The sequence below is a fragment of the Schistocerca cancellata genome, chromosome 5, assembly GCF_023864275.1.
Source record: "Schistocerca cancellata isolate TAMUIC-IGC-003103 chromosome 5, iqSchCanc2.1, whole genome shotgun sequence".
In the NCBI taxonomy this organism is placed as follows: Eukaryota; Metazoa; Arthropoda; class Insecta; order Orthoptera; family Acrididae; genus Schistocerca; species Schistocerca cancellata.
The window spans coordinates 91,689,455-91,713,395 of NC_064630.1; the positions used below are offsets into that span (position 1 = coordinate 91,689,455).

The window sequence follows — 23,941 nt, forward strand, 5'->3', positions numbered from 1 at the left end:
GGACAGGTTCAGCCGCCGCGGCTGAGCGTGCACCTGGGCGGCAGGGCGGAGTTCCGCTGCGTCGACGCGTCGGGCTCGGCGCACCCGCAGCAGCCGCTCGGCATCACGTGGTACAAGGACGCGCGGCCGCTGCCCGGGCCGTCGCGGGACCTGCTGGTGGTGGCGAGCGTGGGGCGCGAGGACCGCGGCATGTACCAGTGCGTGGTGCGCCGCACCGAGGGCGACACGGCGCAGGCCGCCGCCGAGCTGCAGCTGGGAGGTGAGTGACCGGCGCTGTAGTGTAATACCCAACAGGTGGCACCGGCCGGGCAGCAGTTGGCCGAAAAGCCAACGACCGTGCTCTTCTGGACATCAGATGAACTGCTCCATTTCTCCATTACGACAATGGCTGCACTGTTTTCCACATCCTTCCGACATGCTTTATACAGGGCGTTACAAAAACGTACGGCCAAACTTTCAGGAAACATTCCTCACACACAAATAAAGAAAAGATGTTATGTGGACATGTGTCCGGAAACGCTTAATTTCCACGTTACAGCTCATTTTAGTTTCGTCAGTATGTACTGTACATCCTCGATTCACCGCCATTTGGCCCAATTGAAGGACGGTAATGTTGACTTCGGTTCAAAACTGGTTCAAATGGCTCTGAGCACTAAGGGACTTAACAGCTGTGGTCATCAGTCCCCTAGAACTTATAACTACTTAAACCTAAGTATCCTAAGGACATCACACACATCCATGCCCGAGGCAGGATTCGAACCTGCGACCGTAGCAGTCACACGGTTCCGGACTTCGCGCCTAGAACCGCGAGACCACCGCGGCCGGCTGTTGACTTCGGTGCTTGTGTTGACATGCGACTCATTGCTCTACAGTACTAGCATCAAGCACATCAGTACGTAGCATCAACAGGTTAGTGTTCATCACGAACATGGTTTTGCAGTCAGTGCAATGTTTACAAATGCCGAGTTGGCAGATGCCCATTTGATGTACGGATTAGCACGGCGGCAATAACCGTGGCGCGGTACGTTTGTATCGAGACAGATTTACAGAACGAAGGTGTCCCGACAGGAAGACGTTCGAAGGAATTGATCGGCGTCTTAGGGGGCACGGAACATTCCAGCCTATGACTCGCGACTGGGGAAGACCTAGAACGACGAGGACACCTGCAATGGACGAGGCAATTCTTCGTGAAGTTGACGATAACCCTAATGTCAGCGTCAGAGATGTTGCTGCTGTACAAGGTAACGTTGACCACGTCACTGTATGGAGAGTGCTACGGGAGAACCAGAGTGCAGGCACTATAGCAGCTGATTGGCCTCCACGGGTACACTTCTGCGAATGGTTCATCCAACAATGTGTCAATCCTCATTTCAATGCAAATGTTCTCTTTACGGATGAGGCTTCATTCCAAGGTGATCAAACTGTAAATTTTCACAATCAACATGTGTGGGCTGACGAGAATCCGCACGCAATTGTGCAATCACGTCATCAACACAGATTTTCTGTGAACGTTTGGGCAGGCATTGTTGGTGATGTCTTGATTGGGCCCTATGTTCTTCCACCTACGCTCAATGGGGCAACTTATCATGATTTCATACGGGATACTCTACCTGTGCTGCTAGAACATGTGCCTTTACAAGTATTTAAAATACTTCCAATGAACCTCAGCCATTCATCTGCTTTTCGAATAGTTACTTCGTGTGGTTATTCCAATTCTGGTCGTTCTTGATGATTAGTCCGAAGTATTTTACGATAGTTACGGTTCCGAGTTATTTTTCGCCAACGATGCAATCGAACAGCAACGGTCCTCTTAGATGATGTATACGTATTACGTTACATTTATTTACGATCGTTGTCGACTGCCGGTTCCTAAAGGGATCACCAGTTATTATACAGGGTGAAGCGATATTCGCGCACTCGGGCTGCGAAGCGCGACTCCTCACATGCCAGCGGTAAAAAAACCTCTGTTAAAAAATTGCATCTGGCAAGTATATCCGGTAGAAAAAGGACAAAGAGTGTCAATCTGGCAACACTGTAACACCACGTATGGTAACTACCTCTGGGTGCAAGTTTCTGTCGTGCTGCACAGTTGGTGCAGGCGCAGAGTTTTGGGTTAGCATTCAGGAGGTCAGGAGGTCGAGAGTTCAATCCTGGGTTGGAGTGCATTTTTTTTTATAATTTCATACTGTAATATACACCATTTCTTATGTCACATGTACACTAAATTTGCAACATTTTGTAACGCTGAACACAACGAATAAGAAGTTAGACAAACAAGAAATAGACAGTTCAAACAATTAATGGGACCATGGTGATAACACATACAAATAGTAACCGAATTTGGACATTATTCGCAATTCATCTTGCTAGTCATAATGGTAACGTAAGGCTTTAACGAAATGCAATGGAACTGAACGAGGCAAGAATAATAGTTGGTACTAATCTATGTGACCATTAGAGGGGGGTACAAAGAAAACAGGTTCTGCTTCTGAGGAAGTGGTGCGAATAAATTCGAGCCCACGACGTGGAAAGGGCACCTTTCAAAGCTGAACAGTGTCCCATTTCTATGATTGTCGTATATAAGTGCAGTTTTTTTCCAGAGGACCCGCTGCAATCACTGTCGACGATTAAGATGCCAGATACCGTACCACTTGGACTAAATTTACCAAATAAAAAACATATTCTTGAACCCAGGATCGAAGCCTCGACCTCCTGCATGCTAACCCAAAACGCTAGCCACTGCACCAGCTGTACAGCACAACTGAGCGGTTTTGACAGAGCTAGTTACGATACATGTGGTTACAGTGTTGCCAGATTGCCACTCTTTAACGTCCTTTTTCTGCCGGATATACTCGCCAGACGAAATTTTGTGACAGACTTTTTTTTTTATCGCTGGCATGTGAGGAGTCGCGCTGCGAAGCCCGAGTGCGCAAATTACTCTTGAGGGCCGTCGATAAGTAATGCAACACTTTTTTCTCAAACAGGTTAATTATATTCAGGATTCCAAAACATCATTTATACCCCAATCTTTTGGCTGCAAAACCCTATTTTTCAATATAATCTCGGTTAAGTGCGACAGCCTTACGCCACCTTACTGCCAGAGCTGTACGTCCGCATGGTACCACTCTACTAGTCGACGTCGGAGTCTACATGTCGCTGCATCAATAACTCCCCATCATCCACACACTGCTTTTCGCGGAGGGCGTCTTTCGTTAGGCCAAACAGATGGAAGTGGAGAGATACGAAATCCGGCCTGTAGGGTGGGTAAAGAAGAACACTCCAAACAAGTTTTGTGAGTTCCTCGCGATTTCGGAGGATAGTGTGATGCCTTGCGCTGTCATAAAGGAGAATTCCGTTTGCATTCAGTTTTTTTTTCCGACGAACACGATGTATTCTTTTCTTCAATTTCCTGAGGGTAGTACAATACTCTCCAGAGTTGATCGTTGCACCATGAGGGTGTACATCTAACAAAATAACCCCTTCACTGTCCCAGAAGACAGTCACCATGATTTTACCGACAAAGGGTGCGGGCTTTGATCTTTCCTTCGGGAAGGAGGTGGTGTGGCGCCAGTCCAAGGATTACCGTTTCGTTTCCGGTTCGAAGTGATGAACCCATGTTACATCGCCCGTGACGATCTTCGACAAAATCTGTTACGATTAGCCTCGTAACGCGCAAGCAAGTCCGTACGTGTATGGTCCTTTGTTGCTCTTTATGGTCTTCTGATAGGCGGCGAGGAACCCAGTGGTTCAGTATCCCAACTGGTGCTCGAGTATGTGAGCACTACCAATGGAGACATCCATTCTGCAGCATTCTGTTTGATTGTGATCCGTCGATCACCTCGAATGAGAGTGTCCACACGTTCCAACGTTGCAGTAGTCACAGTTGTGAAACTTCCTGGCAGATTAAAACTGTGTGCCCGACCGAGACTCGAACTCGGGACCTTTCCTTTCGCGGGCAAGTGCTCTACCATCTTGCCCGCGAAAGGAAAGGTCCCGAGTTCGAGTCTCGGTCGGGCACACAGTTTTAATCTGCCAGGAAGTTTCATATCAGCGCACACTCCGCTGCAGAGTGAAAATCTCATTCTGGAAACATCCCCCGGGCTGTGGCTAAGCCATGTCTCCGCTATATCTTTTCTTTCAGGAGTTCTAGTTCTGCAAGGTTCGCAGGAGAGCTTCTGTAAAGTTTGGAAGGTAGGAGACGAGATACTGGCACAAGTAAAGCTGTGAGTACCGGGCGTGAGTCGTGCTTCGGTACCTCAGATGGTAGAGCACTTGCCCGCGAAAGGATAGGTCCCAAGTTCGAGTCTCGGTCGGGCACACAGTTTTAATCTGCCAGGAAGTTTCATATCAGCGCACACTCCGCTGCAGAGTGAAAATCTCATTCTGGAGTCACAGTTGTGTTCGGCCGGTCGGCGTGCGAGAGATCGGGCAGGTTTGCGCGATTGTGTTGCGATGGTGAAAGACGCCTCGTCCAACGATTCACTGTGCTTTTGTTCACTGTCAAGTCTCGTTAAACATTCTGCAAGTACCTATGAATATCTGCAGTGCGTTCGCTTTCCACAGAAAGAAACTCAGTGATAGCTCTCTGCTTGTAACTCACCTCCGTTACAGACGCCATTTTGAAGGCTACGTACAGCGCCGCCACGTATCGGAACTTCATCAAACGATAGGGACTGAAGAGGGAATCTTCCACGATTTCCCCACAACAAATTCCTTTTATGTTTCAACCGCGAAGTGTTGCATTACTTGTAGCACGTCCCTCGTACTATAAAGATACCAGCTGAATAAGTACCGCAGCATTTATAAGCCTTCAAAAAAATAACGAAGGTTCCGCATCATTTCCCCGCTGGTGCATTCCAGCGGTCGCTATGTGCGTGGCAGATCTAATTACCGCGGCCTGGTATGCCGGGCTCCGCAAAAGCCTCTTCCCGCATTCCGCGTGCTCAAACACTGGAGTGGGGCTCTCGGCACGCATCGCTTGCGCGCTGACGTAATAAAATGCTTCGGAATTCACTCGTGGTAATGCGAACAAAAGTAGTACACTTCACAACCGACACAAGACGTATTTTCCCTATACATTTGTTACTGAATCTCTGGAGTTGTAAAACCGTAATTCATTATCAGAATATGTGCAGGTCCATTGTGACGTTCGCTGTGTTATTCAGTGGTTTGGTATTTGACTAATTTGTAAATGGAAATGATAAACTTATTTTATTACATTGAGTAATTACTAAATAATTTTTCTCCCGGCTAAAGATTTGATCAAGTTGCTAAAGAACTCCCAGTTAACGTCGTGTTAAAGTGTTGTCTGTAAGTTGTGTAAGTGGCACTAAATCACAGTTCATACAACAGATTCTATACAACTATGGATTATGAGGGAAACAGTTATCTTCAGCAAAATGATCATTAAAACCACAGAATATCAGCCGCGCACAACACTGACGTATGTTACCTGAAACAATATTCTTCGCAACTCGTGCGTAGTTAATTTCGGCTCCATACATCAGCTAGAAAATTTTGTTATAACGATCGTGCTATGAGCACTGTTTTTAAAGAACCAATCTGATTCGAATTATTTTCATTAAAATGAGTTCGGGACCACCGGTGCACATTTATTTTTATAAATTTGTATTACGTTCAGCATTTATGTCTGCCGAGTTGCGTAATTTGAATTTGCCGCTGTGATAATTGTTAAGATAGCGGCAGACAATTGATAGATACTTTCTATTGTTAGAGCAAATAAGTAAATATTTAAAATGATTATTAAACGCTATAAACTATACTTTCATATTGTGCAGTATTTAGACCTCATCAAGCAAACATTTGATTTGTTTCTAAGGAAAACACAGACAAAAACGCGATACAAATCGCTATCATCAATGGCTGCGCTCGTTGCAGCGGAAAGAAATAATTAACACAGATAATGCTTACTGAGGGAGGGATTAAAGTTACAAATAATTATTCACTCATATTTATAATAATAATGAACTCTATTTTCAAGTAATAATTAACAAATAATTACAATTTCTTAACAGCCCTCAGTTTGATATGCGTCCGCAGTCTACAAAAGCCAACCAACAAAAGGTAAAAAAAAAAAGAAGACAAACGCAGATCATAAAAGAAATTTACAATTATCATTGTCTTTGTATGATACACATAGATATGTCCAATTACATTTTTTCATATGTCGAATAGAAAATGTTTATAACTGTTACAGGCATAATTTCCTCTCGTCGCACTGTAGCCAAAAATTTATCACGTGGATGTTACACCATTAAAGTTCCACGTACGATCAAATACGCATTGCGTGTGATTCATAGGTTTTGAGAAAGCATCTCAGTCAGTTTCAACAAAGTATGCAGCGATAGATATTGATAAACAAGTAATTATACTTATGTATATACAAGGCGTTTCTCAAAAGAAGACAGTATAATTTCAGGTATTGTTGTCTGCGTGTATACGTAAAAAAGGTCAGTACAACTTGTGTCCGGAGCACCGGAACACAGATCTCCAGTCCACGTCTCATGGTCCTGCGAAAACGATCCCAAATTGCTCATAACCTGCCCAAATTCGATTCCAAAGCGATTCCATGTCAGACACCGGAGACAACTACAGCAATGGCTTTAAACTACACCACGATTAGAAATCGACAGGGTTCAAATTAGATGAGCGCGAAGGCAAAGCAATGGGTCCATCTCTACCTATCCAACGATCAGATGTTGCCTGAGGTGTCCGAATAAAATGTGCAGGAGCACCATCATGCAAAAAGTGAGCTTGTCGACGAATGATCAGTGGAGTACCTTCAAAAACATGAGGTTTGACTTTTTCCAAGACGTTTGCGTGTGCCTGTCCGGTATGTTTGTTCACAAGTAAGTATTGTGCAACTAACCGATCACCAATGGTATTGGTCCACACGTTGGGGCAAAACCGCATTTGGAGATGAGATCAAACAACTGCATATGAGCTTTCGTATGTCCATACGTGCTGACAGTTAAAATTTGCAATGCTATCTCGTGTAGACTACATTCCATCTGTGAATAATTCTAAGGCAGGTAAGTTCGAATTGGTAGCATACTGCCGGAAGAACCACTGGCGGAACATAATTCGCGCAAAGTAATGTGCTGGTGACAGGTACTGTACACGTTGCAAATGATGAGCATTGCTCTAGCAATGTTCTCCAGATAGTCCTATGAGAAACATTCACTTGCAACGCTAACATTCATGTACTGATATATGGAGTAGCGTGCACAGAATCCAGCACCTCGAATCCAAACAACCAGATGTAAACTTCCCTCGAGCGCACACATCGCGATGGAGACATTCAAATGCCTTCCGAACTGGATATCGTCGCTGTGGGTACGTCTGTGGCACGGACGATGAGCCATCGCGGCACTTTCGTCCGCCTTAACTTACAGCTCTTGATCTGAGTACATGTCGTACACCAAATACAGCACTCAATAAACAACGCCAGCCACTCGTGCTGGCGAAACGTTAGTAAAATCATTAGATGAACGTCCGCCGAAGAACCCGAGACAGAAGTCAATAGGCAGTTTGTCAACAAGTGGCCACGAAAGCCTTAACAATTTTGTACGAGGTGCATTCAAGTTCTAAGGCCTTCGATTTGTTTTCTGATTAACTACTCACCCGAAATCGATGAAACTGGCGTTACTTCTCGACGTAATCTCCCTGCAGACGTACACATTTTTCACAACGCTGACGCCATGATTCCATGGCAGCGGCGAAGGCTTCTTTAGGAGTCTGTTTTGACCACTGGAAAATCGCTGAGGCAATAGCAGCACGGCTGGTGAATGTGCGTGAGTAGGGAGCATGAGGAATCACTTCAAAGTTGTTATCACGAAGAAACTGTTGCGTAACGTTAGCTCGATGTGCGGGTGCGTTGTCTTGGTGAAACAGCACACGCGCAGCCCTTCCCGGACGTTTTTGTTGCAGTGCAGGAAGGAATTTGTTCTTCAAAACATTTTCGTAGGATGCACCTGTTACCGTAGTGCCCTTTGGAACGCAATGGGTAAGGATTACGCCCTCGCTGTCCCAGAACATGGACACCATCATTTTTTCAGCACTGGCGGTTACCCGAAATTTTTTTGGTGGCGGTGAATCTGTGTGCTTCCATTGAGCTGACTGGCGCTTTGTTTCTGGATTGAAAAATGGCGTCCACGTTTCATCCATTGTCACAACCGACGAAAAGAAAGTCCCATTCATGCTGTCGTTGCGCGTCAACATTGCTTGGCGACATGCCACACGGGCAGCCATGTGGTCGTCCGTCAGCATTCGTGACACCCACCTGGATGACACTTTTCGCATTTTCAGGTCGTCATGCAGGATTGTGTGCACAGAACCCACAGAAATGGCAACTATGGAGGCGATCTGTTCAACAGTCATTCGGAGATCCCCCAAAACAATTCTCTCCACTTTCTCGATCATGTCGTCAGACCGGCTTGTGCGAGCCCAAGGTTGTTTCGGTTTGTTGTCACACGATGTTCTGCCTTCATTAAACTGTCGCACCCATGAACGCACTTTCGACACATCCATAACTCCATCACCACATGTCTCCTTCAACTGTCGATGAATTTCAATTGGTTTCACACCACGCAAATTCAGAAAACGAATGATTGCACGCTGTTCAAGTAAGGAAAACGTCGCCATTTTAAGTATTAAAACAGTTCTCATTCTCGCCGCTGGTGGTAAAATTCCATCTGCCGTACGGTGCTGCCATCTCTGGGACGTATTGACAATGAACGCGGCCTCATTTTAAAACAATGCGCATGTCTCTATCTCTTTCCAGTCCGGAGAAAAAAAATCGGAGGCCTTAGAACTTGAATGCACCTCGTATTACGCCTCTACGGGGAGGATATTTGCAGATTGTACCGACGCCTTGACTAATGACGGAAGAAGAAAGCGCGATTGATGTCCTCTCTCGCCTTTCTGTCACGGTGCCGAGATGAAGGTTGTAACACGCCAGGGAGTACCGGTGGGGGTGGGGGACCCTTAAACTGTTTTCACTTCCGCTTTTCTAGACCGTTGGTTGACAGTGCGCCCTGTCCACACCACGTACCTGATGATCCCAATTAACAATCTTGATGATTAACAGTCCAAAATATCATTCGGACGAGCGTACGCGTAACAGACACGACGCGGGTGATTGTTTATGATGCGGAAGCCGAGTGATCGCACGAAAGTTCTTACGCTCGTCACGCATACACAGATACTTGGTACCAGTCCTCCTTGACACTAGTAATGACATTTTAACACTGTTCACAAGTTAAATTTACAGTTCACAGTTCTCAGATGTACGAGCTTGCGCGTAACCGTCGCGGCGAGGCTGATTGTTGATAATGCGGAAACGCGATGATCGAACGCTCGTCCTCACGCTCGCTACAAGACACTGGCACTTGTTTGTACACTTTTGTGGTAACTAATTTTTGCTGATTCACATTAGTTCATTCTGAGAGACCGAACACGGTGCGGATGATTGATACTGTAACGTACGACACGCAACGAGAAGATGCACAAATACGTTATCAGCAGCACTGCTCATTTTTAAATTACTTCTTGACGCACTTTCCTCTGGATAATTTGCATATTTTATCACTTTACTGTAATAACACTTGTAGCAACACCTCAACTTCCATGCTAACAATGCCTCTAACATGCAGAGCTACACACTACATAACGTAACAGTTCCGTGTCCCGCGCTCGACTCTACAGCCTCGGCTGCCCGAAAATATATTCCTTAACTAAGCCAGCGATATGACAATATGCTTACAAGGTGCTACACCGAAGTTCTTGAAATGTAAGCGCCTATTCACCACCGCCCAAGCACATCGTCTCTACGACAGAATGGAACGAGCTTTTCTCCGTGAGCGAATTCATACAACACGGAGAGACTTGGGCAAGAACGGATCAGGAACTTTTTGGAAATTTTCTATCAACTAAGTATCCGAATGCATCTAGACGACTGGGACAAGATCGACAGCATCACTCACATGAGCATGCAGAACGAACTCGACCGCTGCACCGAGCGACAGAAGAAAAAGTTTGAAAGATGCCGGAAGCAGACCGACAAGGCGATTCCAGACATGTCACACACAGTGGCCAACCTCACTGAACGACAATTGACCGAAGAGGAAGTGTCTGTTCTTCAAAAAGGAGGGAATTTCGCTATTATCCCGAGAACTATACATATGGAGGACATCATTGCCAACACCGAAGCGGCCATTTGGACCCTTCCTTGTGAAAGGACAGGAAATACGCACTGAAACAGCCAGGATACTGCGCCGAGCAAAACCACTAGCTTGCAACCTGAAGAAAGAAGAGGTACAAGCCATTAAGAATCTCAACGCCGACAAGAGTATATTGGTACTGCCTGCCGATAAAGGGAATGCTACCGTCGTAATAAAGACCGAAGATTATGAGCAAAAGATCCGAGACCTATTAGATCTGACAACGTACCGAAAACTAAGTGCAGATCCGACGCAGCGTATCACACGGAATAAATATCGATTAATCAAGGCGTCTTCTGTGCCGGCGGACACACAGAGAAACCTGCGCAACAAAGAAGCCCTACCACCTCGGCTGTATGGATTACCCAAGATCCATAAGAACAACGTTCCACTAAGACCGATTGTTAGCGCTCCTGGCTAACCGACGTATAAACTGGCAAAACACTTGGCCTCTCTGCTCCAGCCACACGTGGGGAAGACCGACACGTTCATAAAGGACTCAGGACATTTCACTGAGAGGCTGAAGAAACTGCACCAAACGACATCCTGGTCAGCTTTGATGTTTCTGTGTTTACGAAAGTGCAACTCACTCACGCTCTGGAGCACATCGGTTCCATTTTCCCGCAAGACATCAAAAAGTTCTTCCATGCATGTCTCACCACGAGCTATTTCACGTGGAATGGTGATCTCTACGAACAGCTGGAAGGCGTCGCCATGGGTAGTCCTGTTAGTCCAGTGGTGGCCAACTTCTACATGGAACAATTCGAAGCACAGCCGCTGGACTTGGCGACTTGCAAATTTAATGTGTGGTACAATTACGTCGATGGTACTTTCGTTGTGTGGAGCCATGGTGCAGAACAGCTCGGTGACTTCCTAAGACACATGAACAGCCTCCGTACCATCATAAAAGTTATCATGCAAGTAGAAAAGGACAAAAAACTGCCATTTCTAGATGTGCTGGTCACAAGGGATGGTGAAAGCCTGGGACACAGCGTGTATCGAAAACCGACACACACGGACCGATACCTGCACAAACTATCAAACCACCACCCGAGCCAGAAAAGAGGCATGGTTAATACGCTCGTAACGCGAGCAGGACGAATATGTGAGCCGCAGCACCTCAGACGCGAAATGCAACACCTGGAAAGTGTTCTGAGGAGAAATGGGTACTCCACAAATTATATTAGAAGTGTGACAGGGCCAAACACTCGGCGAAGTAAGGAATCAGAAAAATAAATGTCGGGTACGGCACTTCTGCCATACATTCCCAGAGTGACGGACAGAATCGGCCGTATATTGCGCAAACATGGCGTAAAGACGATTTTCAAACCGACAAGGAAGATCAAAGAGTGTCTTAGATCGGCAAAGAAGAAAAGAGACCCACTTGCAACATCGGGAATATACCGTATACCTTGCACATGAGGAAAAGTTTACGTCGGAATGACTGGACGATCAATCAACACCAGGATCATAGAGCATAATCGATATTGCAGGTTGGGGCAGGTGGAGAAATCGGCCGTGGAAGAGCACGCGCTGAGCGAGGCACTGCGTGAGACCGACCACGTAATAAAATTCGCCGACACGGAAGTTCTGGCTGTAGAGAAGCAATATCACACGCGCTTGTTCAAAGAAGCTGTAGAAATACAAAAACACGCGAACAAGAAAGAGGAAAGCCTTAAGGTAAACGGATCCTGGCTTCCCGTACTGCAGCGAACGACCGTCGCAGGTAACAAGAGGAGAACCGCACCGGAAACGACCGCGGAGAAGCCCTCGGACGTTGGCGCGCCACGTACATACAGTCTGCGGCCACGAGCTCGGCTGCAGTTCACCACCTGCAACGGAGGGTGAAGCTTTGGCAATGCCAGCCGCTCGTGCTGGCGAAACGTTAGTGAAATCGTTAGATGAACGTCGGCCGAAGAAACCGAGACAGAAGCCAATAGGCAGTTTGTCACTCAATAAATCCTTCGTCTCGGAATTAACTTTCCTCTTAATATCTTCTACAAAGGCAAGTACCCTCTAGAAGAAACACTTTACGATGAAAATCACTGTTTTGAAGACCTTAATTTGGAAACCAAACATTTCCCGACGCTTGTTGTAATGGACTTTTTTATTGTGTACATGTGGCCAATACGTGCCTGAAATCTCTTCTATTTTTGGAACACCATGTGCATACATCAATATTGAAACTAGTGAAATATTACACTTCACAAAAGGTTCTTCCTCTCCTACGCCGTTATTGTTGATTCGAAGGAGTTGGGGAAGAAGTAGTTCATTGCTGTTCTGTGCGAGAGTCACGTAGTTTTACAAATAGTGAAACATTTTGCCTGGAGAACATAGATTTTGATGTACTGACAAAATTTCAGAAATAAAACATTCTTTCCCTTTTATTAGTTCACTGATAAATACACTGTGTGATCAAAAGTATCCGGACACATGGCTGAAAATGACTTACAAGTTCGTGGCGCCCTCCATCGGTAATGCTGGAATTCAATACGGTGTTTGCCCAGCCTTAGCCATGATGACAGCTTCCACTCTCGCAGGCATACGTTCAATCAACTGCTGGAAGGTTTCTTGGGGAATGGCAGCCCATTCTTCACGGAGTGCTGCACTGAGGAGAGGTATCGATGTCTGTCGGTGAGGCCTGGCACGAAGTCGGCGTTCCAAAACATCTCCAAGGTGTTCTGTAGGATTCAGATCAGAACTCTGTGCAGGCCAGTCCATTACAAGGATGTTATTGTCGTGTTACTGTCGTGTAACCACTCCGCCACAGGCCGTGCATTATGAACAGGTGCTCGATCGTGTAGAAAGGTGCAAACGCCATCCCCGAATTGCTCTTCAACATTGGGAAGCAAGAACGTGCTTAAAACATCAATGTAGGTCTGTGCTGTGATAGTGCCACGCAAAACAACAAGGGTGCAAGACCCCTCCATGGAAAACCCGACCACAACATAACACCACCGCCTCCGAATTTTACTGTTGGCACTCACACGCTGGCAGATGACGTTAACCGGCCATTTGCCATACCCACACCCTGCCGTCGGATCGCCACATTGCGTTCCGTGATTCGTCACTCCACACAACGTTTTTCCACTGTTCAATTGCCCAGTGTTTACGCTCCTTACACCAAGCGAAGCGTCGTTTGGCATTTAACGCCATGATGTGTGGCTCATGAGCAGCCGCTCGATGTCATATCCAAGTTTTCTCACCTACCGCCTAACTGTCATAGTAGTTGCGGTGGATCCTGATGCAGTTTGGAATTCCTGTGTGATGGTCGGGATAGATTTCTGCCTATTACACATTACGACCCTCTTCAACTGTTGGCGGTCTCTGTCAATCAACGCACGAGGTCGGCCTGTACGCTTTTGTGCTGTACGTGTCCCTTCACGTTTCAACTTCACTATCACACCGGAAACAGTGGATCTGCGGATGTTTAGGAGCGTGGGAATCTCGCGTAGAGACGTATGAGACAAGTGACACCCAGTCACGTGACCACGATCGAAGTCCGTCAGTTCCGTGGAGCACCCCATTCTGCTCTCTCACTATGTCTAATGACTACTGAGGTCGCTGATATGGAGTAACTGGCAGCAGGTGGGAGAATAATGCACTTAATATGAAAAACGTATGCTTTTAGGGGTGTCCGGACACTTCTGATCACATAGTGTATATGGAATCCACTTTAATTTTACAGCTTCTCTTTGACTTTATCAGAACTGTGAGGAATTCCGAACTGGAAAATGCTGAAACTACCACCGTCATACCTTAGCAAAAGATCTTGCCGAGAACCCAAAAAAATTCTGGTCCTACATAAAATCGCTGAGCAGTCGAATGCTGCTATCCAGTCACGTGTTGACCAGTATGGTATGGAAACAGAAGATTGCAAAAGGGAAGCTAAATTTTTAAATTTCACATTTGAGAAATCGCTCCCGCAGAAGGGTCGTACAAATATACTGTCTTTTGACTATCACCCAGACTACCTGATGCAAGATAATAGGGGCTCCAGCATAGAGAGGCAACTGAAAGAGTTGAAAACAAGTAAGTCGCCACGTCCATATGGAACCCCAATTCGGTTTTACGAACGGTACTCTATGACGCTGGCGCCTTACTTTCCCTGCATGTATCGCGAATCTCAAGCCCAGCGCAAAGTCTCAAGCACATGGAAATAAACCTCAAAATTACACACAGGAATCTTGAATATGTTCCCAGTTCAAATATAATAAATTTCCTTGTAATTGAAAAGCTGTCGTCAAAAGATCGGGCCAGACGTAGAAAGAATCGCTCGGGTGAAACTCGTTCTTTTTTCACATCATATCCACCAAAGAACAGATGAAGGACAACAGACTTGATTCCACATTCCTAGAATTCAGAAAAATTTTTGATGGGGTGCCACACTACATACACTTAACGAAGGTACGAGCATATAGTGAGGTTCCCAGATATGTGAGTGGCTCGAATACTTCTTAAGTAATAGAGCTCAGTACGTTGACCTCGCCGGCTGGGTGGCCGAGCGGTTCTAGGCGCTACAGTCTGGAACCGCGCGACCGAAACGGTCGCAGGTTCGAATCCTGCCTCGGGCATGGATGTGTGTGATGTCCTTAGGTTAGTTAGGTTTAACTAGATCTAAGTTCTAGGGGACTGATGACCTCAGAAGTTAAGTCACATAGTGCTCAGAGCCATTTGAACCGTTTTTGAACGTTGACCTCGGCGCCGAGTGTTCGTCAGAGACAAGGTTATCATCAGCAGTGTCGCAGGGAAGTGTGATAGCATCGTTCTTATTCGCTGTATACATAAATGGTCTGCCAGAGAGGGATATTTCAGTCCTAAAGTTACCGAAGGCTGCTGTTGGTGATGTGAGTGTGAAGTAGAAACGCGAAGGAACAACAGCAGCTAAAGACAAGACAGTACCGACCTCTTGTACTGACGGATACGGACCATCGAGAATTGTGTAGGGTGTTTGCGAAAAATCGCAACAAATCAGTAGACAGAATCACTCGTGAATTCCAAAGAGGTACCAGCAGTAGAGCTAGTACAACGACTCTGCTTAAGGACTTAAAAGAAATGTGGTGTAACGGTCGAGCAGCTCCTCATAAACTATTCAGTGTATTCGCAATTCCGAATAAGAACAACCATCAGCTGTAGCATGTAATGACGACAATGAAAATTTGTGCCGCACAGAGACTCGAACCCGGATCTCCCGCTAGTAGCGAGCGGTCGCCTTACCATTTGGCTATCCGTGCACGACTCATGGCCAGACCCAAACTTATATACGTCATCAACAACGCCTCTACGACCCGTACTCTTACATCCATTATGTATATTCCCTTACAGATCAGACATTGTACTTAACAGTCCAAAGTCCGACCTGTACGAAAACGTACATAATGGATGTCTAATACGTGTCGCAGACTCGTGGTTGATGACGTATGGAAGTCTGGGTGCGGTCGTGAGTCGTCCACGGATGGCCAAATAGTCGCTGGACACGCGACGAAATATTTGTATTCGTACGATATTAAGTCCGTGATGGATTATTGGATGTATTTACAAGAACAACACGAGCTCATACGGAGTCATACGAAATACAGGACTTACTTTTCCAATTTTTTAGGAAGTGTTTTTCACAATCCGCCCGACAGCTGGTGTGTCCCAGAACTGGGAAGACTCCTGCAGCGGAACGACTAGAGACAGTACTGCGTGGTTCAATTATATTGGCATATCGCACACTGAGAAGAAAACTGGCCCCTACCTGTTGGCGCCAGTTATGACTGCATTATGTTAACGTGAAAAAAAACACACACAACGATGGTAAACACCGAAACCGCCTCAGATAATGGTCCTTCGAATGGTCGACGCAGGAGAAATAAATACCGCCCACACTGGCAGAAATGGTCAAGATTATATGGCTTTCTGCCAGGTTTATGATGCGACACCGCGTGCTGCAGGGATTGTGATGCAGACGATAATTTCATTTTCACTCCCGCCCGTGACTAGGATTGTCATTTACTTTATTCCTGTTACAAAAAAAAAAAAAGAAAAAAAAGAGGGTGGCCTTTGCGTTGATTTTATGGTTTCCAAATTGTTTTTGCTGTCTCGATATTTTTCTTATCCCTGGGACAGCACAATTGTACGAATAAAGATTGTTTGTTTACCCTGCCTTCCTGTTCCCAAAAAAAAAAAGGAGTGGTCGCGTTGTTGGACCATAAAGCGGAGGAACCGCGTTTTTATTTTTATTTTATTTTTTCAGAAAAAAAAGATGGATAGGGAAAAAAAATGGTGAGGCGGCCGCTCGCGATAAGCAGTAAATCTAGGTTCGAATCCCTGTAGGGCACAAATTTTTGTTGTCTTTATTCCATTCTACAGCTGATCGTTGCCCTTATTCGCAATTGCGAATATATTGAACGTGTGATGTCACCGCCAGACACCACACTTGCTAGGTGGTAGCCTTTAAATCGGCCGCGGTCCGCTAGTATACGTCGGACCCGCGTGTCGCCACTGTCAGTGATCGCAGACCGAGCGCCGCCACACGGCAGGTCTAGAGAGACGTCCTAGCACTCGCCCATGTGGAAAAGCCGACTTTGCTAGCGAAGCCACACTGACAAATACGCTCTCATTTGCCGAGACGATAGTTAGCATAGCCTTCAGCTACGTCATTTGCTACGACCTAGCAAGGCGCCATTGCCAGTTTATATTGAGATTATAAATCATGTATCAACAAGAGCGATGTACACCAATTATGGATTAAAGTTAAGTATTCCAGAAGCTCTGTACTATTTTTGGCTACTATAATTCCTTGTCATTTTCCAGACCTCACGCCAGCCTGCGTGAGCTTAAACGCGTGCCTTTCGGCTTCCTCCAAACCCCGTGAATTGGCACCTGCCAATTCACAACAGAATGTATTTCGTAACGGCTGTAGTCGCTGCAGTGCGTGTTCCTTTGGACACGCATGCATGTCCAGAGGAACTTTGCATCGTAGTCAGGAAAACAGAGACACTGCAAGATCGTCCTCATCAACCAATAATTTCTGTCGCCAATGCTAAACTTGAGGTAGTGAAGAGGACAACGCCACTGGACAATGGATGGTTGGAAACGAGCTATCTGGAGTGATGAACCACGTTATACATTGTGACAATGCGATGGACAGATTTGGCTTTGGCGAAAGCCTAGAGAACTTTATCTCCCATGATGTGTAGAGCCTGCAGTAAAGTACTTTCGTGGTTAAGGTGTGGTCACCTTATTGCGCTTACGTAAGAGTTAAAATAGGCCAATGTCAGGCCGTTCTACAAAAAGGGGGAGACCACAGATGTCAATAATTATCGGCCAGTATCCTTCCTTACAGCATTTTCAAAAATCTTTGAGAAAGTAATGTGCTCAAGAGTAGTTAGCCATCTCAATAGTAATGGGATACTTAGTAAATCACAGTTCGGATTTCAAAAATGCTGTTCCGCTGAGAGAGCAATATACAATATCACTGTACACAGAATAGAGTCTTTAAGTAATAAAATTTCAACAATAGCAATTTTCTGTGACTTGTCCAAAGCATTTGATTGTATGAACCATGACATTATTTTACAAAAATTACAGTTCTGTGGTATAAATGGAATATCATATGAGTGGTTCTAAGTTGTACCTACAAAACAGGAAGCAAAAAGTTTCCTTATATGGGTCAAGTGATTTAAATAAGTTTGCCACTTCATCTAACTTGGGTGAAATTACATTAGGTGTTCCACAGGTTTCAATCATGGGTCCCCTTCTGTTCTTGATATATGTGAACGACCTCCCTTCCTATCTGAAACAGGAAGCTGAACTGACACTGTTTGCTGACGATACAAGCATCATTATTAATCCGGAAAAGAAATCCCAATTGAAAATCATACAAATAAGGTCTATGGAAAAGTCCTTAATTGGTTTTCTGCATATGGGCTTGCTCTAGACTTTGAAAAAACACAGTACATCCAAGTTTCTGCTGCATAAAGTATAGCTCCTTCAATAAATATAACACATCAACAGAAGTCAGTAGACAGGATAGAGCATAATAAATTTTTCGGTGTACACATAGATGAGAATCTTAATTGGAAAATTCATATCTTGGATCTTCTAAAGTGATTAGGTTCAGCAACTTTTGCAATCAGAATAATTGCCAATTTTGAGGATATAGAAATTATTAAGCTAACATACTTTGCGTACTTTCACTCTCTGATGTCATACGAAATAATATTCTGAAGTAACTCAACATTTAGACAAAAAGTATTGACTGCTCAAAAGAAAGTGGTTAGAATAATGTGTGGGATTCACAGTTGCACATCTTGTAGGCACCTGTCATCTTTTTAAAAGATTGGGAATTCTGACAACAGCCTCACAGTACATTTACTCACTAATGAAATTTGTTCTCTACAACATGGACCAGTTTAAAAACAACAGTGACATTCATGATTATAATACCAGAAAAAAGAAAGACTTACACTATCCTTTACTCAACCTATCTTTGGCACAGAAAGGGGTAAAATATGCTGCCATAAAAATTTTTGACAAATTACCAGATGAAATAAAATGTCTGACAGACAGCAGTAATAACTTCAAAAATAAAATGAAATCATATCTCCTTGAAAACTCCTTCTATACCTTAGAATAATTCTTGAATACGAATAAATAAGTCTATAAATACAGTACATGCATTTTGTGCCATTTAAGGTAATAATAGAAATATTCATCCTTAACTGTGTATTGTAATATATATATATTAAAAAATTTTGTTTCATACGTGCACTTATTGTGCACTTACACGTTCCACACGATAACGGCTGCAGTACCGTGCGATTGATCAATGGAACACGCAACCAACTAACTAGCTAACTAAATATCGAAGCGGATGAAATTTTGCAGCATAGTGTACCGCGTACAGTAGAGGAACCGTTTGGAGATGATTGTATCTGGATGACAATCATCATTATCATATACGAAGCAATGATAGGCGGATAACAACATTCCTGAAATGGACTGACTTTCCACGAGTCCCGACCTTAACCCAATGCAACACCTTTGGGCCGTATTATAACGTCGGCTTCGCTGCAGACCCCAGAGTCCAGCTTCATTACCTTTCCTCGTCTCGGTTCTTGAGGATTAATGGGCTTCCACTCCTCCACAGGCATTCTGGCCTCTAATTTAAAATGTCTCCAGCAGCGTTAAAACCTTCAGAAAGGTAAAGAATGGACACGCCCCATATTAATGTACACTAACATCTGACCAGATCTTTTATGACCGCTGAAGGTAATACGCCACGCAGAGGGCAAAGCCAGGATAGATGAATACATACCAATCACATACTAATTACTTATAGGATGGGTGCTTTGTAAAGAATTATGTAAGTATCAAAATGCGGTATACTTTCGGCTTTAACCGCCACTACACACTGACCGGGGCACCAGCAGTGTGCCTCTCTCTCCCGCCAGAGAATGGCTTCGTTCTCGGCCACGCAACAACTGCGCTGCATCCTGTCGGCTGTTTATTGATCGCTAGCCCCTCTGTCATTATATCCCATATCTGGAGTCCTCAGTCGCGGAGAGAATTACTTTTTCCCCCTTTCCGCTGACTCTGGCCTTCTATTCAGCTCTCATCCCAGCTGTGTGTATACTACCCGCTGGCATCTTCTTTATTAAGTACTCTCCAGTCTTCATTGTCAGTCTCCAACATTTCGCTGACGAATTTCGTAATTATGGGCTCCGTGATGGGCCTATGAGGATATTCAGAGACGATATACGCGAAATTCTGGAAGATGAGAGAGGGAGGAGAGAGAGGTGGAAGAGAGAGAGAGAGCGCGCACTGCCGGATTGCTGAATTGTGGAACAGGACTATTCCATTGTTCTGAATTCTTGCAATAGACAAATGAGCATACCACGCTGTTCCCCTTGCTAACGATCTTCGTGTTTAAAAATTTTAATAATTCTGTCTAGCTTCTATGAGTCCATCTTCTTTCATTTTTTAGGTGTTATTATTGCTTTGTCTCCTTCGATGCAGTCCACCGCGAATTCCTCTCTTGCGCCAACCTATTCGTCTCAAAGCATCACTTGTATGCTATTTCTTTTTTGTTGGATGTATGCCAATATCTGTCTTCCTCTAGAATTTTTAACTCTGTACAATTCGCTCTAATGCCTTGGAAGTTATTCCGTGAGGTATTAACACATGTCCTGTCACTGTGTCCCACTTCTTGTGACTGTTTTCCATACGTTTCTTTCTTTGTCAATTCTGCGGAGAACCTAGTGATTCCTTATCTTATCAGTCCAGCTAATTTTCAGCATCCTTCTGTAGCACCATATTTAAGACGGTTCGATTTTCTTCTTTTTTTGGCTTTCAAGACCGTAGTACTCTGGACTTCAAAAGTCGTCTCAGAAATTTCCTTATCGGCTTATGGCCAATGTTTGATACTAGCAGACTTCTCTTGGCCAAGAATGCCCTCTTCTGTTGTGCTTATCTGATTTATTTTGATGTTAAGTGTCTCGTTAATCCCACTTCTGACGCCAGCCGCTGTGGCGCTTCAGTCCGGAACCGCGCTGCTGCTATTGTCGCAGGTTCGAATCCTGCCTTGGGCATGGATGTGTGTGATGTCCTTAGGTTAGTTAGGTTTAAGTAGTTCTAAGTTCTAGGGGACTGATGACCATCGATGTTAAGTCCCATAGTGCCAGAGCCATTTGAAGATGTTAAGTCCCATAGTGCTTACAAGGGAACCTCCCCATCGCACCCCCCTCAGATTTAGTTATAAGTTGGCACAGTGGATAGGCCTTGAAAAACTGAACACAGATCAGTAGAGAAAACAGGAAGAAGTTGTGTGGAACTATGAAAAAAAATTAGTAAAATATACAAACTGAATAGTCTACGCGAAGATAGGCAACATCAAGAACACTGGGAGCCAGTGAGCGCCGTGGTCCCGTGGTTAGCGCGAGTAGCTACGGAACGAGAGGTCCTAGGTTCAAGTCTTCCCTCGAGGGAAAAGTTTAATTTTTTATTTTCAGTTTATGTGTCAAACTCTTATGTTTTCATCACTTTTTTGGGAGTTATTATCACATCCACAAGGAAACCTAAATCGGGGAAGGTAGAAGAATCTTTGTACCCATTCGCCAAGTGTACAAGTTAGGTGGGTCGACAACATATTCCTGTCATGTGACGCACATGCCGTCACCAGTGTCGTATAGAATATATCAGACGTGTTTTCCCGTGGAGGAATCGGTTGACCTATGACCTTGCGATCAAATGTTTTCGGTTCCCATTGGAGACGCACGTCCTTTCGTCTACTAATCGCACGGTTTTGCGGTGCGATCGCAAAACACAGACACTACACTTATTGCGGTGAACAGAGACGTCAGTGAACGAACGGACAGATCATAACTTTGGGAAAATAAAGAAAGTAAAATTTTCAGTCGAGGGAAGACTTGAACCAAGGACCTCCCGTTCTGCAGCTACTCACGCTAACCACGGGACCACGGCGCTCCTGAGCTCAAGTTCTCCTTGATGTAGCCTATCTGGTGCATGAACTACTCAGTTTGTATATTTTACTAATTTTTTTCACTGTTCCATACAACTTCTTCCTATTTTCTCGATTGATATGTGTTCAGTTTTTCAAGGCCTATCCACTGTGCCAACTTATAACTAAATCTGAGGGGGGTGTGATGGGGAGGTTCCCTTGTTAGAGCTACTTCTGCTGCTTCTCATTACTTCCACCTTTATTTAGTTTACTGCTAGTCCATATTCTGTATTCCATTCAACGCGTTCTGCACTTCTTCTTCACTTTCACTAAGGACAGCAATGTCATCATCGAACATTGCCTTTGATATCCTTCGCCCTGAATTTTAACACTGCTATCAAACCTTACTTTTATTTCTCTCATTCTTGTTTGATTGAACAGTAGGGTCAAAAGACTAGTTCTCTTACACCCGATTGAATCGGAGCACTTCGCTCTTGATCTTCTGTTGATTTTGTTTTCTCTTGGTTCTCGTACCAATTGTATATTATGTGTCTTTCCGTGTAGATTACTCCATTTTCATGAGGATTTCGGGATTTCGAACATCTTACACTGTTTTACGTCATCGGAAGCTTTTTTTCCTAATTCTACAAAGGCTATGAATGTGCCTTAATGTTTCTCAAGTCCTGCTTCCGTTATGAGTCACAGTATCAGAACTGCCTCTCCGGTGCCGTTACCTTTGCGAAAGGTAAAGTCATCGCCTCTAACAGACCTCCAATTTTTTTTTCGTCTGTATGTTATGCTTGTCAGCATCTTGGACGCACAAGCTATCCTTTGCATGAATTTTTCGAAAGTCTGATGGTACGTCTCCAGATCCCCAGACTCTACACAACAACTTGAATAGCCGCTTTGTTGTCACTTCCTCCGATGAGTTCAGAAATTCCAAAGGAATGTCATCTATTTTTTCTGTCTTATTTGATCGCAGGTCTTCCAAACCTCCACTAAGTTCTGCTCTAATAGTGGATCTTCCGGGTCTTCCTTATTGACTCCCATTTCTTACATAATCGTGGCATGAGACAGGTCTTCCCTTCGCAGAGGCTTTCAGTGTACTATCGGGATATTAATGATATGAAGCGCAGTCACCATTTCATAATATTTCTGAATGGTACTTCGAAAAACGCCCGTATGTATCTAGACATTTTCGTACGTCTCACAACAGTAGTTGGGCCTTCTTTATAATGGATTACTTAAATAACCTCTGAAATGGCCCATTGTCTCAACAGACAATTTCTCTAATTTGTGAAAACCTAGATGTGGAGCCAATGTGTGCCAATAAGTAGTAATATAAATTAGAGAACACGCGTAAACATTTGCTAACATGACGCTTAAAAGGCATTACGTGTTTCCTGGACCCTGACTGTACCTATGTAGAACGTGTTATTCCCTCTACAACCAGATAAAAGAGATTATAAGTACTCTTATCGTGTCCTCTGGCCCAGAGGAAAGCAGCCTAAAGACCAAGGTGCCGTAATTCTTATGATCAGTCTAACAGCGTCTTTTGCATTAGGTTCTGAAAGTAACAATTAGTGATTTTAGACAACCCCCTCTGTTGACTTTTTACCATCATCTTCATCTCATATGGATATCTGTAAGCATGAAGGCAGGCTTTTATTCCAAAAAGATGTTGATTTAATAGAAATCGCCAATTTGGCGATAATTTGCAGTCTATCACTGATATTATGTATCGACTCGCAAAAATCAGGTAAAAATAATCCTTTAACTGAGAAACTTCACTATATCAACTAACGGTACCCTTCGAAACATGAATGAAATTAATATTGACAATGTTCTATTCAGCTGTTCTCAAACATAGATTTTTCTTTAATTTCAGCTTCCGTGGCTTCTCTTAAATAATTCTACTTGATTATGGAATATAACTTCGACATCGCCACTCGTTGAGGCTGTGGCATCACAATTTTATGGATAATTCATTGTCATCAGTGGTTTTCTGTAATAAAAACTCATGGAATTAGTTTGATACACAATAAAAAAAATTCATTGGAAATGGCGTTGTGAATAATTATATGATCGTATATGACATATAATATTTTTCTATTCCCGATACGTCTCAACGTTTATAACACGTTGTGTTTCCTCATAAAGAACGCCGACTACTAAATGAGCGCCTGTTGTTGGAAATTAATTTTGACTTTCAATAGATTTAAAAGACTAGGGGACCCTTGTATGTGTTACTTAC

At 44.3% G+C, this 23,941-nt stretch overlaps 1 protein-coding gene across 1 annotated transcript in view; it reads left to right on the forward strand.

The window, feature by feature from the left end:
- The window catches only part of LOC126188379 (Down syndrome cell adhesion molecule-like protein Dscam2), a 797,799-nt gene that overhangs the window by 681,911 nt on the left and 91,947 nt on the right, over positions 1-23,941 (forward strand). The window contains exon 6 of the mRNA XM_049929978.1: positions 7-259. Within this exon, the coding sequence (XP_049785935.1) occupies positions 7-259 (253 nt within the window). The remainder of the gene's footprint in view (positions 1-6; positions 260-23,941) is intronic.